Below are 14,947 nucleotides of genomic sequence, written 5' to 3'. Positions count from 1 at the left end.
CATTGGCACCTGATCAATGTCCATGTCAGTTTTTGGCGCTTACATCTCCTGAAATTTTCCTCTCTTTTCTTTGCGAGATCTGTGAGTGCAGCAGTGCTCTCCTTTTTTCTGATCAGGCCCACTGATCATCACACCTGCTAGCTAGCTCTCGATCGCTCAACCCAGCTGCTGCAATATCACATGGAAACTAAGGCAGCAGCAGGGTTAATTCTGGAGTTATGCATTTGCTAAATTGGCTTCGCATGCGACCGTTCAGCTGAGAAATCATCAGATGCGTATTTGTACGTGCACGGGACAAGCTAAGCCAACGGCAAACTTCCACATCTCACACGACAATTAGGGCAGTAACGGCACGTATACGTACTGCTCAATATTTTTGGAACCACATTTATCGACTGACGAAGATCGGTAAACGATGGAATAGTCAGGAATCATGTGATAAGGCTGGGAATCTGGGATCATGCGACCCATGTATATTGTATGTTCTGAAGAAGTTCATCATTATGTTGGAGAGGGACTTGGAAATATACCCAAATCGATGAATGGAAATGCTGTCCATACAATATGTTTGGTTGATTTCTTCGGTTTAATTTCGCATGGAACAGAAACACAGTACAAGCAGTTACGTACATGTCCACTTACATGTAGGCTCCCATCGTTTCGTAGTTGCAACTGCTTATAAGCTAAAATTTAAATTTTAGAACTTAATTTTGGATTTGATTTTGTGATTTTTTTCCATCATGGTTTGTTTTACATGTTTCGCTTTTGAGTCGCTATGGATACGTATAAAAAAGTTTTAACTGCAAATTATTTTTCGTTTACAAAAACGTATTTTAGTTTATTTCTCTAAAAAGCGAAACGATGAGAGCCGCGACTGTCTCCCACAAACTAATCGATCAAAACAGAGCTAATAGCCAATGATATTTTTTGTCATGCAGAAAATAATTCCTCAGTTTATTCTTAACAGGTCATTTTCCTTCTTTTAGCAAAAAAATAAACGACATATTTAAAAAAAACATTTGCAAAAAAACTTTTATATGCATGTTTTTAACGATCTAAAAACAAAGACCGGATAGTGATGAAAAACTCTAAAATCAACTCTAAATTTAAAACTAGAAATCCGAATGTTAATTAGTTTATAAGTATAAGCAAAAGCGAAAAAAATAGGCTCATAATTCTTGCTACATGAGGAAATTTCATGCACGGTAACCCCCCCCCCCCCCCCCCCACACACACACCAACAACAACAACCAAAAAAAAAAGATAAATTGATCCATGAGTTGACCTGTCTGTATATCTTCGTCGATCAGTAGAATATGATCAATCCCAAGCCCTAATTGAGCACATGCAAGTCATGCCGGCTCCTTCAATTCGTTCTACTAGTTGATTAATTTAAACCCCCTGAGTTACCCTGGCCGGCCAGTTTTAGCTAGCATGGGAGAGCATGCAGGCAGAGGTAGCCCAGAGAGAACCTATATCCTAGCTACAGCCTAATGACGCCTATCCCATCACTGACTCAGCATCGACGGCAGCAGTCAGCTCCCCCCAGAGCGTGCAAGTCTGCAGCAATGGAGTGTTCAGATGGAGAAGGCGCGCAGCTAGCCGAACCAAGCGAGAGAGCTGCGCGCTGCTGACCGAGAGCCAGCCACCGCCGTCCCGTCGTACGTCCGCGTCGTCAAATCACGTAGTACGCCGGCCGGCCTGACCCCGCCTGCAGCTGCGTGCATGCCTGCCGCGGCGGCGCGGCGGCCGGCCGGCCGGCCTGGCCTGGTCGTCTTCCTGCCGGAATGCAGCGCCGGCCGTCGCAGGCACGCGCGCGTGTGCTGGGTTGGACTTGGGACTCGGGAGCCCGCAGCGAGCAAGCGAGCGACTGCTGCGCCGGCGCGCGGCCGCAAACCTGCCTGCTGCCTGGCTGCGACGGCCGTGTCACGCGCGAGCCCACGGAAAAGATGGGCCAGTCAGCAGCCCACTGGGCTCTTCCTCCTGACCCCAACTTTATCCTTTTCCTCGCTTCCCGTGACCCCATTGAAACCGCATGTTCTTTTACGTGGATTGTTCTCAGATTTTTTTTGTCGTTTTTTGCGTACATTTTATTTATACTCTTAAGCGATGTGTTTTTTAAAAAGTTTATATATACAAGTTTATCTTTTCATATTTCTAAAATAGATTTAGTTAGTTAAATTGATCATTTACATCATTAAATAACTATAAATAATCATTTACATTTTATTTATATGTAAGTCTAGAAAATTTTCTAATTTAGAATGGAGAGAGTAATATACTCCCTTTGTTTCACAACCTTACATAGGTTTGTATAGATGGTAATAAATTTATACATATTGAGATTATAAAATGAAGAGTCTAAAATTTTAGACTACTCAAATTTACTCCCTTCGTTTTATAATATAAGACTTTCTAGCATTGTCTATATTTATATAGATGCTAATAAATCTAGACATATATATAAATTATATATATTCATCAATAAATGAATCTACACAAGACTAGAACGTCTTACGATAAACGGAGGCAGTAACTTACGAGCTCTAAATCCAGCCTACAGTAGATCTTAGATATGGGTTTTTTGACAACCCGTAGCCGAGTGACGCAAAGTGGGCCTTTTTTTCTTCTCTCGCTGTATGGCCGTTGGATCCGGCAACACGGGCCAGCCCGCGTTCTGCCGGGTCTCCCCTCACTCGGCTAGCTGGGCTTCCTGCGGCCCGCGGAGGCGGCGCGCTCCTCCTCCCCCGGTGCCGGCAGCGACACGCACGAGGTGCCCCGCCCCCCGCCGCCGCTCCCGTGGTCAGAGGCGCGGGGCGCGGCGCGGAGCGGAAGGAAGGCGCCATTTTCTATCTGAACCCCACAGGTCGTCGTTCTCGCGTGCGCCATCTGCAACAGCATTCTTCTTCCTCGTCCTCCTCCTCCTCCCTCCCGATCCCCAGATCACGCGCCAACCCCCCCCCCCCTGTGGGAGAAGCTACATCGATCCCGCGTTGACTCGCGAGCATCTAGATCCGCGCCTGCGCACACGACGAGGTCAGCCTCGTGGTTCTCTTGACTTCTTTCCCAGCCCCGCGACAAAATTCTCGTACTCGTAGTCGTACTCGTGGCTATTCATTCTTGTGCTGCGAAAGGGGATCCGCACCCCCCCCCCCCCCGGCGCGCTGTTCTTGCGGCCATCGGCGCGCGCAGTCGCGTGTTCTTCGAAAAAGGCGAGGGATTGATCTGCTTTCTCCTTCTGGGCAGGCATCAAAATGTAATCTTGGGTGGCCCTTGGTGATTGATTGATAGTTACATGATCACTTTCGTTGTACTTAGAGATGGGTCTCAATTATTTCTTGAGTTCTAGCTCTGCACGAAACCTCTATTAAAAACCGCCGTTTTCTAGTCATGATGGGGCTGCTCCTACCTAACAAATCGATACTACTCCCTCCTCTGCTTCTTCTTCTTGCTTTTTTTTAATATGGCAGCATGTGTCTCATGACGCATCCGTCGGCGGCGACGAACTAATTCCAGTTCTTTTATGTGATTGAGCAGCTGTCCCTGCTGGGCGAGGCCTCTGGCTGCAACAAAGCTCTTGAACCATTCGTGTGCTTGCAGCTGCGTTTTATTATTGCGTCCTGGAGGCGTTGGAACTGTCACGTTGTGGTTGTTGAGAGGAATCTATCATCCCCGCACAGTTGCGAGGAAAGCTTCCTGAGGTGTGCATTATGTTTGTTTTCTTCTTGGGCAACTGGCAGATTGCAATGGCATTATTAGGACCTTGTCCACCTTGACTTGGACAAACTGCGAATTAGGTGGTGCGACATGTGTTGATATTTTCTTTTCCATAGTGTGCTGCGTATATCTTGGTTGTGCTTGTGACGTGCCCCTACCTTGTTTGACTTCAATGTCTAACATGGCTGTCCTGGACAATCTCATTATGCACTCCCCCATGATCTACTTAGTTGATTGGGCGAGGTGGTAGTTGCATACTAGTCTTCCTCTGTCCCCTTTGTCACCTTTGGCGGCATCGACTTGCTTAAAAGGATACATGCTTTTGTAACTAGACCATTTGTTGTCGAATTAGAATTTGATCCCATGGCGAATTCTCGGGCTAGTCGTTTCAAGGTATTCTTTGATCTTGTATTGGATTACTTGCTTGTGATTCTTATTTTGGTTGGTGTCATGTGATGTGTTCTTAGTCTTTCGTGAATTAACTTGCTGTTCGTGTTCTTGCATGATTCTCTCTGGAAAATTGATCTTTGTGCTTAACTGCTTATCATCTGCCTGCTTAATCCTTGACCTTCTCGTGTCCTTTCGATGCCTAAACTGAGTTTTTTTTGTCAATATTTTGTGGAAAAACGAATGGATGCTTATAGATCAATGTTGAGGGAGTTATTTTTATGCACCATGCTTTTTTTGTGTGTCAGTAAAGTTGAAACAGGGATTGTTAATTATCTTAAAGAGGGATGGTATGATATGTGAACCAGAGAACCAACCTTTCTTTTTCTATCTTTTCAGGGTTGTAGTGTCTCATATTAGAAAGAGCATCATTTGATGAGCATACTTTGTTCTCTGTGGTGAATCAGCAATTTCCAGCTCACATATTGTGGATCATGTCATATTACCTTTTTTTTTGTTTGAGATATATCAGTTGAAATTGTTTTTAATCTTCTTGCATACTTGACGCTCCCTAAGATTCAGGGAAAAAACCATTTTAACCCTTTATCTGTGGAGTTGATCACCAATATTGGGCGTGCTACAACTATAGTTGAAAAGCGTTAATGGTCTCTGTTACACTGTTATGTTAATGCAATATTTGCTAACAAACTGTGTAGCATTTCCACTCCAAAGTATCTATTGAACAAGCCAATCTGTGATTTAAAATGACAACTATAGTGTTAGTATGAAACTTTTATTGGGAGGCTGAGGTGCATGGGATGTACTCTCTCTGTTTCACAATATATGACTTTCTAGCCTTGTCTGGATTGATATGGATACTAATGAATCTAGACATATATATAAATTATATATATTCATCAATTGATGAATTTAGACAAGACTAGAAAGTCTTACAATATAAAACAGAGAGTATCAAGAATTTAGATAGTTATTGTTAGCAAACATTATTCCTCTGCTTTGTCCTGTACCTTGGTATATTGTCACATTGCTATTAAATTTAGGATCAAAATAAGGGCTAATCCAGGAATGTCAAATGTTTCACCATGGTACCATACAAACATCAAGATTGATTAAATTTCATCGTATTTTTGTTTGTTCTATTTGACTTTTGGCAGCTTCAGTATGGTATTTTGAGCACGTTTTTTTATCTAATCTTTGTAATTGTGCTTTTGATGGTGCAGATGTCTAATCTATCAGAGCCCTCAAAAGAAGCTGCGTCAGCCGATGGTTCAAGTGCTGTCCAGAAAACTGGAGTCTGGAGTAACACATTGAGCACTCTTCTGCAACAAGCTTCAGTCTATGGTGTAGCTGCTGGTTACTGCCTGTCAGCATCTCTGCTCTCCATTATCAACAAATGGGCAGTCATGAAATTTCCATACCCTGGAGCATTGACAGCTTTGCAGTACTTCACAAGTGTTGTTGGAGTTCTCTTATGTGGACAACTAAAGGTTATTGAGCACGATGGCCTTAATTTGAGGACCATGTGGAAGTTCTTACCTGCTGCTGTGATGTTCTACATCTCCATCTTCACAAACAGTGAACTTCTGCTCCATGCCAATGTGGACACTTTCATCGTGTTCCGGTCTGCTGTGCCAATTTTTGTGGCCATTGGAGAGACCCTTTACCTTCACCAACCATGGCCATCACTCAAGACATGGCTTTCACTTTCAACTATACTTGGTGGAAGTGTGATCTATGTATTCACAGACAACCAGTTCACTGTGACTGCTTACACCTGGGCAGTGGCATATCTTGCAAGCATGTCCATTGACTTTGTCTACATCAAGCACGTTGTCATGACCATTGGCCTGAACACATGGGGCCTTGTGCTTTACAACAATCTGGAGGCTTTGATGCTCTTCCCTCTTGAGATGCTTCTAATGGGAGAGCTTAATCAGATGAAGGTTGACAGCTCTAAGGCGACAAACTGGCTTTCATTTGATGTCATTCTTCCTGTTGCTCTGTCGTGCTTGTTCGGGCTATCTATATCCTTCTTCGGGTTCTCCTGCAGACGGGCTATCTCAGCAACTGGATTTACGGTGCTCGGTATAGTGAACAAGCTCCTGACTGTTGTGATCAATCTTCTTATCTGGGACAAGCATGCCTCCTTTGTGGGAACAATTGGGCTCTTGATATGCATGTCCGGTGGTGTTCTCTATCAGCAATCCACCACAAAACCAAAGGCCCCAAAGGCTGAGCCCAAAGAGGAGAGTGATGAAGAGCAGCAGAAGCTGCTGGAGATGCAGCAAGAGCATGAAAGCAGCTCAGCTCAGAAGCAAGCATCATCTTAAGCCTGGCAAGGAAATTTGTCGTAGATATCTTACTGTCAACCTCAAGAAAGCTTCCCCGGACCATTTGGGATGCTTGAGAAGAATCATTTGGTCAAATGATAGTTTATTTATCATGTGAGAATCTTGACATTCATGCTGTTGGCATGAAAAATCGCACAGACAACATAATGTCACTCTACAATTCTTTGCTTAGTAGTATGCCGTATTCATTTGTTAGACCTGTCGTAGGGTATCAAAAGAGACTCCTGAAAAGGCTGAAACATACTCAAACTGAATACTTCGTATACAATATGATGTTTAATGGATAATATAGTCGGGGTGGTTACCCATTTCTGTGCACTTTGTTCTTCACTGTTGAAGGAATAATCGCTTTGCCCTCGAATTGCCTGTAGTGGAAGAAGCACTATCAAGGTCGCTGTTGGAGGGCATGATTAACATGTTGTCTGTATTCTGCGTTGTGTTGAAGCAGGTTTTGTTCAAAGTTTACCGTACTTGCCTGTGGACTCCTAGCTCCTGGCTGTGTGATCTGTGTCGATTTATCTGATCTCCCGTTATTTTGGATTTAGGCGTTTTTTGCGGATTATAATTCAGATATGTGAGTTCAGACTAGAAAAAAAAAGTAGCGATTTACAAGAGAACGGGATCTCGCCAGAACAAGTTGTATTTGATGATGTCACCTGACGCCATTTCTTTAGTTACCGGATACCTTTTACCTGGTTCTACTTCTAATATCTAAATTACCATGCTTGACATTAAGCTCCTGTTCGGTAAAACTGGATATAGTTCATAGCCCTCCTTAAAAAAGCATGGCATGGCTGTGGTCTTTTCTGGTTTTGGATTTTAGATTTTTTTTATAGGTACGCTTTCTAAACTCCTAAGCGATATATTTTGTATAATAACTTTTTATGTAAATATAAAAGTTTCTTTATCTAGCCTTTGTAAAGTAAGATTTTAGTTAATTTAGTTGTTTATACTCTTAAGTAGTTATAATAAAAACACATAATCTTTCGATCATAAAAATCTTAGCTTTCTCAAATAATTGTGCATGTTTTATCATGTTTACTGCCTTTTATAGGCCCTAATCCACGTTGCATGAGATGGGCTTACTTCATCTAAGTCACGTCACCTCGGTGCTAACTTCTCCACATCACCCTTTACAAAAACCACGTCAAATATTGCTTAGGAATAATTTTTTGCAAGTATCATTAGGTTTATAGAAGTGAAGTATAGAAAAATCAAAGCTTACCTAAAAATTGTAGTAAGAAATTTTTGAAAATGTCCATTTACTTAAACTAAACCTTTTTTGGAATATTCATATGAATTAATATTTGCATAAATTTCTATTCCTACGTGTTAAAACTCTTCCAAACCAAACAAATTCTAAGAATATGATGTACATGCAGCTTTCCTTTTTTTTAACGATGGTGCAAACAACATGTGAATGTGATCATGAAGAACACATTTTATCGCAAAGAACACCACTAAAATATCTTCTTCCTGAAAAAGAATAATAGCAGTTGTAATAGTACCACTAGATTCTTTATCTCTTTTACCCTTCTCTACCTTTATTCCTCGCTTTCTTAGCCACAGAAAATCTGGGCCGTGCGTTCCCTTCTCGACGGCCCAGATCTCTTCTCCGCGTGGATTCCAGCTCCCCGCTGTTCGCGTGACGTCAGTGCGCTCTCCCTCTCGCCCCTCCTCCTTCCCCTCCGCCCCACCAACAATGGCGCAGCCAGCGAGGGTCTCGTAATCCAGGCCGCCCCCGAATCCCTTCTCGCGCCGCCGTCGCCGCTCGATCCCCCGCCGCGGCGTCGCGCGAGGCCGCTCCCCACCGGAGGAGCACCGCTCGAGCCACTCTTGCGAGCGTCCCCCCCCCCCACCTGGGGGGGATTTCGCTCCGGTAATCCGGAGCCCCGTCGCGGTCAGGAGGGTCGTGCTCGGACTCGCGGGAGGTAGTCTCGGAGCCTTCGCTTCTCCTCTTCAGTGCCAAATCTTGTTTGTGCGCTGCGGTTTCTACGGGTGTTGCGATCCCCTGTTCGATTTGATCTAGGGTTTTGGCTATTGGGCGGCCGCTAGTGGTGGGCTAATCGCGTTGTTGGTTGTAGATTTTGTGGTTTTTCGGATATAATGTTGGATTAGTTTGATTTATGTGGTATATAGTTGTGGTCGTGAGTGCTCATGATCGGCTGCAATTTTGCAGGGGATTAAGCGGAGGGTTTCGATTCCGAGCTTGGGATGTACGGCCAAGGAGGGAACTTCAATCCGCAGTATCGGCATGCTGCTCCGCCGCCGCTCCCGCAGCAGCAAGCTGGGGTAACGAGTGGTTTGCCCCAGCAACCATTACCTCCACCACCGCCGCGAATGGCACAGTATCCGCAGCCCCCAGCAATGGCGGCACCGCCGCCTGGACCGTACCAGCATGGGATGCCGCTGGTTCAGAACCAGCACTACCCTTTTGCCCAGATGCATCAGATGCCAATGCTACCTCAGCAGAGGGGTTATGCGCAGATGCCAATGCCAGGGCCGCCGTCGCACCCACCCCCTCCACAAGCTATGTATCAGGCCCATCCTCAGTACCCCATGGCAGGGTCTCTCCCTCCACCACCGCCACGGCCGCCAAGCTTTGCTCAGGAGAATGTGCTGCCCCCATCTAGCCCCCCACCTCCACCTCCCCCACCACCACCATCTTCTCCACCTCCTGCGCCCCCTTCTGAATCCACTGCCCCCAAAACTGGGCAAGCATCGAACTCAGAGCCAGAAAGAAAAGAAGGTGCCACATATGGTGGTCATGATCTCAAAACTGAGAAGGCAGCGAATCAGCTAATTGTGTCTGATGACTCGGATATGGATATGGATGGTAAGCGAACCTACCCATCGTTCCATCTCTCAACCGTACACTGTTCTTGGTGTTGCATGCTGTTCCACTGTATTTACATTCAAACTTTATATTACTTTGTGCTTGAGTATTTTACGCATCTTATTCCTACCTGATTGATAACTACCTTCTCTTGCAAAAAGACATGTAAAATCCTGTCACCAGAAATCTTATTGAATCTCTGTAATTTATATGATCATAAGCTATTAATATATCTTTGCTTTTCTCTAGCCAAAGTACGAACACCCTACTTCTCAATTGATATGATACCTTAACTCCTGTCTTAGTCCCTATTTCTAGATAATTACTTTATCAAGTTAATTTCAGCTGATGAGGACTCTCCATCAAGGGAACATCATAGTCCAATCAATTCTTCACTTGCAACTGCTGAATGTACTGGAAATGATAATGCGCCAAAGTCTGTGAGTGATGTTTCTAGCCTTGGCAATGGCAGTGTTGGTAAGGCTAAAACTACAGCTGTAACTGTGGAAGGTAGGAGCACATTCCAATTAGTTCAAGCCTATACCTCAGATGACAGTGGAGATGAGGATGGTGTTGGTGCTGCCAGGAACCTTGTGGCTGAAAATAATGAGTCTGGTCATTCAATTGATACAAGTTCAAATATTGGCCATCGGCTACTTACTGAAGCTGCTCCTTGCTCTGAGAAAATTTTGGAGGCTCAAGAACATCAGCTCATGAATAAGTGCAATCCAGTGAAACATGATTCAGATGAACTTGGGCATCTAGTCAAAGAAGATATGAGTGGCAATGATTCTGATAGAGGGCAACAGACTAGAAGGCATGGGAGGAGCCAATGGAAACGAAGTCGTGTCCAGTCACCTCAGGGCCAGAGGAGCTGTAGCCCTCCGTCCAAAAGGTACCAAACCATGTACGTTGCCTTCAACTTAAATTGGTACATCATTTATCTCCACAAATTTGAACTCTATTTGTTTTAGATTTTTATATGTCATCCAGATTTCACAAGTCACCCCCATATGGGAGTCTCAGAATGTTAAATTTCTTTCAGCTTATTACCTGGAAGGCAAAGCAGTTCCCCGCTTGGTAAGCGGGCTAATCGGGTGGGCCACACTTTCAGGGAAGAACCTGGCATCAAGCTTGGCAAGGATGGATTCTACAACGACAAGCATGATTGCCCTGCAAAAGCTGCGACTGCATTTGAGATCCATCGTTCTGGAGAGGGTAACATTTCAGGAGATAGAATATCTGAGCAAGAGGACCCGGTGAGAATAAAGTTGAACAACTCTTCAGATCATTTATATGGCAGTGAGCGAGTGAATGATGCATCTGTTGGTTCCCTTGGACAACATGGCCATGGTGTAGCCTTAATTTCTGGACCTTCTGAATCAATGGCTTCTTCTGCAAATGCGTCTGATCCTCATAAGATGCAAAGGTCAGGCCATGCATCCATACCTCAACCAGACATGGATAAATCTTCTCTGGCTGCTCATCAAAGTCTTGCGGGTCAATCTCCAGGAATCCCATTTGCAACAGTACATGCTACTGAGAAGTCTATGACGTGTGATGTGCCCCAGTCTCATTCTCAGAATTTATGTCCTCCTGCTCAGGCAACATCTGGTTTGAGACCATCCCATATACCATCCTCAAATATGACCCCACTCCCTGGGCAACAATTACTATCAAGTTCCGAATTTCCTCAGATGCACTTCCAGCCTAATGTTATGGTGCCAGCTAATGAGTTTCTGCAGAGTCAGATGCAAACCTATCCTGCACCAGATCTGTCTCATCCTAGACCATTGGATTTCCATCCTCATACTCTCCAGCCAGTTGTCCCTTCTCATCTGCAGCCTGCTGCCATGGTTCACTCCTCTTTCCAAAGATTACCACCAAATCTACCTGGAAGTAGTGACTTTGCTGCTATATCTGATACTGATCTTCCTAAATCATCTATTAAGCCCCACTACAACCCTTTTGCATCTACCTTTGAACAAACAGATCCAAGTCTAAATATTGGCTGTGATGTTATACCAAATGCAGTTGGGTCTGCTTCAACAAAAGCAGCGGACCACATGGGTGCTCTGTCTCCTTTTGGTCTGTCAGTTCCTGGATCTGGAACTCATGCCCGTGAAAATTCTGCAGAAGTTGTTTCCAGTCGGAGAAAGCAACCTCGTCGTGAATTTACTTCTAGCGCTCCTTATGATCCGCTGCTCGACAGTATTGAGCCCTCAAGCAGTTCAATCAACAAAATGGATCTTGGTCGAGAGGCCAATCTGAGTGCTACCGATCGTAATGCATCTAAAATTGTTAACATAGAAGTGGAGAGTAAAAATATGCATGGGCTGGGGCTTGTTGCTGAATCAGAAGTTGAAGAATTTGGAGAGGTGGCAGCTGATACTGAAGCAGGTGTTGTGGAGAATTTAAGTCCTGAGCCTTTGGGTGCAAAAGACTGGAGCTCAGATATACCCGGTGATATTGACAATGATGAATCAGTGGATAAAACTAAGAGGACTAAGGATTCCAGATCCATGAAGCTATTTAAGGCTGCTATTGCAGATTTTGTTAAAGAAGTTCTTAAACCATCATGGAGGCAGGGAAACATAAGCAGAGAGGCTTTCAAAACTATTGTCAAGAAAACAGTTGATAAGGTTTCCAGTGCTGTTCCTAACAATCATATTCCAAAAACACCAGCCAAGATCAAGCAGTACGTCCAATCCTCTCAAAAGAAAGTGACCAAACTTGTAATGGTATGTCTACAATGTTTCTGCAGCAATGATGATTACTTGTCTAGATATTCTGCAAATACTCTTCTGATCATATGTTGCTGTCCTCTATAATGGATTGTGTTGAGTAGTATCTAGTCACACATTTTGGAGAGAAAAAATGCCGTACCCTTGATAGTGGGGAACAAAGCTAGTGTTCTAGTAGTCAACTTCATGTTATTCAGTTCTTTTAACATTCTATTTTATTGGAGATGCCCTGGTATTTCTGTACAGGGAGTCTTCCCTCCACTTGATTGAATAAGCATGTTGTTCTTAACCTGCTAATTGAATTAAACTAGGTTGATTTAACTATCATATAACTTTGAAAACCAACATCCTGATACATGAATTTTTAGTCTATGCACATAAATCTTCATTTGTTTGAAGTATGGATCCCCTGAGCCAATCTGTTTGTTTTATTCAGGGGTATGTTGACAAATATGTGAAGCTATAGCTGGATCAGTAAACGGGACTATGAAGTGGAGCAATCAGAACAGTCTCCTTTATCTGTTGCAGAATTCGAGATGGATATGGTACGAACCTATGAGCTGTGTAATGTTATTTTGAACCATCAATTTGCAGTAAGTAATCTCTTACCATAAGCAAGAGATTATGGGTAATAGTTCTGCAGGAATAGCTGTATCTATCAGAAAACCACGAATTTGCATTGGAACGATTGCTGCCTAGTCCTCAGAGCCTTGTAAGATGTATCTTTGCTCCACAGTTCGTTTCTTTTCCTTATGAGAAGTTTGCTCTACTGTTTCACCATCATTAGGAAAGTGATAGTAGAACGATCTTTTCTTTTCTTTTCTTTTTTTTGCTTGTCTTCCACTGACTCATGAACGTACTGCTGAAAAGAATTCTATTTCTTGAAGGTAAATGTAAATGATTTAATCTAATTGGTTACTATATTAAGCGAGTTCATGTCTGATTTAGCTAAGATCTCACTTAGATTTACTGCAGTCACTCTCAACCTGTATTGATATATTTACAAGTTTTAATAAGCATGCGAATTTGACAAATATTTCCCATTCTGAACTCTGTTACCAATATTTGGTGAACCATCTCAAATCTCAGTGCTCCTTGCCTTGTTTGAAGTGATCTTAAGGTGGAGCCCAAGTAGCGTTCAGAAGTTTCTACAAATCTGCAAGTGCTTGGGAAGGGAACAGATGTGGGGTCGTCTTATTTTGGGGAAAAAACTAAATGATATATTTATAAATAAAAAATAATTGATAAATAAAAGTATGTGTTATTAGCGATCTAAAAACAAAAGCTAAAAATAAACTAAGTTAAAAAATCTTAAAATTAATATAAATTTAAAGTTAGAAATGTAAATTTTGGTTTAAAAGTATAAGTGAAATGATGAGGCTGATCTTTTCTGGAAAGTAATAACACTTATAAAAAACAATGTGAGTGCTCATGGTAGAGGCTATTGGATCTAGGTACTTAGGTATTTTTTTAAGTCCTTGTCGTATTGGATGTTTGGACGTTAAATAGGGCTATTAAATATAGACCGATAATAAAACTAATTATATAAATAAAGTCTATTTCATTAGATAAATTTTTTTAAGTCTAATTAATTCATGATTAATAAATGTTTATTGTGCTCTAATTATTGACTATATTCATCTCGCGAAATAGTCTAGAGTATGGGGGTGAGTTTTATTAATAATCTATATTTAATACTTGACTAAAAAAGTTGGAGGGATCCAATCAACCTCTTATTCCTGGAAGCTAGGCACAGACGGCAACCCCTTTTTTTTTACTCCCTCTGTTTGACACAGTATAAAATTTTATAGTTTTAGTTAGATTTATACCATACAGTTGATAAATCGATGGATTTAGACATGATAAAAAGTAAAGGAATGTCTTATGAAATTTTTCTAAATTATTTTATCATTATACTGCTAGATTTTCGGAAGGGAAGGGAGGCGTACCGGATAGGTACGAGGTTTTTCCGCAAATTTTTGCTCAATTCTAAAACAGCCGAAGCAGAGCATGTTTAGCCCAGTTTAGTTCAAAAATTTTTTTCTCAAAAACATCCTATCGAATTTTTGGACACCTAAAATATTAATATATATAAACATTAAAATTAATTGTATAGTTATGGGGAAGATAGCAAGACGAATCTACATGATTAGCCGTAAGTGCTACATTAATCAACATGTGCTAATAATCAATTAATTAGACTCAAAAGATTCGTCTCGTGGCTTTCAATCGGCATCTAAAATTTATTTTATAATTAAATAACGTTTAATATTTCAAATATGTTATTTTAAATATGTGGCTGAACGGGTCAATATGAGCTCTTCTGTTAAAAATTTTTTAAATTTTTTTATGAACCGAACGGGGCCTCGCCCAGTCAGGATCGTATAGGATATTCCATCGCATCGATCTAGACGCCTAGACCACCCTCGTGGCGTCGCAGTAGTCGTAGCGTGCTAGTAGTAGCAAGTGTCAGTTTCCTCTTCTTTTAAAAAAAATAAAAAAGAGCTCGTACCACCAACACTCTACGGAGTACGGACGCTGTCTTTTGTCCAGCTCACAAGTCCCAAGTCCTAACCCGTCCGAAGTCCAAAACCGCCGGGAGCGTGCGTCGCCTGGCCTGGCCCAGATCAACCTCAAATCCTCATTTTTCTTCTGTATATACTTAACTGTATAAATCCGTAAATTAATTTATAGTTAATTTGAATTTAATTAAATAGATTATTTTTATTCTTAAATTTAAAATCGGTATATATATATATTATTTATAAATTAGTTTGCATTCGTAAATACGCGTTTTGACCATTGCAGCTGCAGCCGCCAGGCGCGCGGGAGGGAGGAGAGGAGAGCGCCCGGGGCCGTCCAGGTGACGGCGCCCCGCACGCACACGACAC

General features: G+C 42.5%; 2 protein-coding genes across 4 annotated transcripts; both read left to right on the top strand.

The window, feature by feature from the left end:
• The first annotated feature begins 2,801 nt into the window (after positions 1-2,801).
• Positions 2,802-6,883, top strand: LOC102699574 (GDP-mannose transporter GONST3). 2 transcript variants are annotated; one of them, XM_006649571.3, is made up of 3 exons: positions 2,802-3,036; positions 3,538-3,701; positions 5,346-6,883. In XM_006649571.3, exon 3 carries the CDS (start codon positions 5,346-5,348, stop codon positions 6,453-6,455), a length of 1,110 nt encoding a protein of 369 aa, XP_006649634.1. In that variant the 5' UTR covers positions 2,802-3,036; positions 3,538-3,701; the 3' UTR covers positions 6,456-6,883. The 2 variants fall into 2 exon arrangements, with proteins under 2 accessions (XP_006649634.1, XP_006649633.1); XM_006649570.3 differs by lacking the exons at positions 2,802-3,036; positions 3,538-3,701 and adding an exon at positions 3,766-4,110.
• A 1,242-nt stretch (positions 6,884-8,125) lies between these two features.
• On the top strand, positions 8,126-13,087 carry LOC102699292 (nuclear receptor coactivator 6-like). 2 transcript variants are annotated; one of them, XM_015835691.2, is made up of 5 exons: positions 8,126-8,407; positions 8,656-9,312; positions 9,658-10,219; positions 10,358-12,053; positions 12,493-13,087. In XM_015835691.2, the coding sequence occupies exons 2-5, from the start codon at positions 8,691-8,693 to the stop codon at positions 12,520-12,522; spliced, it is 2,910 nt and encodes a 969-aa protein (XP_015691177.1). In that variant the 5' UTR covers positions 8,126-8,407; positions 8,656-8,690; the 3' UTR covers positions 12,523-13,087. The 2 variants fall into 2 exon arrangements, with proteins under 2 accessions (XP_015691177.1, XP_006649632.1); XM_006649569.3 differs by having other exon boundaries at positions 8,127-8,407; positions 9,658-10,207.
• The last annotated feature ends 1,860 nt before the right edge of the window (positions 13,088-14,947 follow it).

This window comes from Oryza brachyantha, chromosome 3, assembly GCF_000231095.2.
Source record: "Oryza brachyantha chromosome 3, ObraRS2, whole genome shotgun sequence".
Lineage (NCBI taxonomy): Eukaryota > Viridiplantae > Streptophyta > Magnoliopsida > Poales > Poaceae > Oryza > Oryza brachyantha.
The sequence above is the reverse complement of the archived record's forward strand: the minus strand, read 5'-3'. Positions and strand labels throughout refer to the sequence as shown.

What these genes read in the sequence shown, in the direction of transcription:
- LOC102699574 (XM_006649570.3), top strand. Translation starts at nt 4,081, where the DNA reads ATGGCGAATTCTCGGGCTAGTCGTTTCAAG. An exon ending in CTCGGGCTAGTCGTTTCAAG is followed by an intron (nt 4,111 to 5,345) that starts GTATTCTTTGAT and finishes TTGATGGTGCAG; the next exon opens with ATGTCTAATCTATCAGAGCC.
- LOC102699292 (XM_015835691.2), top strand. Translation starts at nt 8,691, where the DNA reads ATGTACGGCCAAGGAGGGAACTTCAATCCGCAGTATCGGCATGCTGCT. An exon ending in CTCGGATATGGATATGGATG is followed by an intron (nt 9,313 to 9,657) that starts GTAAGCGAACCT and finishes AGTTAATTTCAG; the next exon opens with CTGATGAGGACTCTCCATCA. An exon ending in AAGTGACCAAACTTGTAATG is followed by an intron (nt 12,054 to 12,492) that starts GTATGTCTACAA and finishes TGTTTTATTCAG; the next exon opens with GGGTATGTTGACAAATATGT.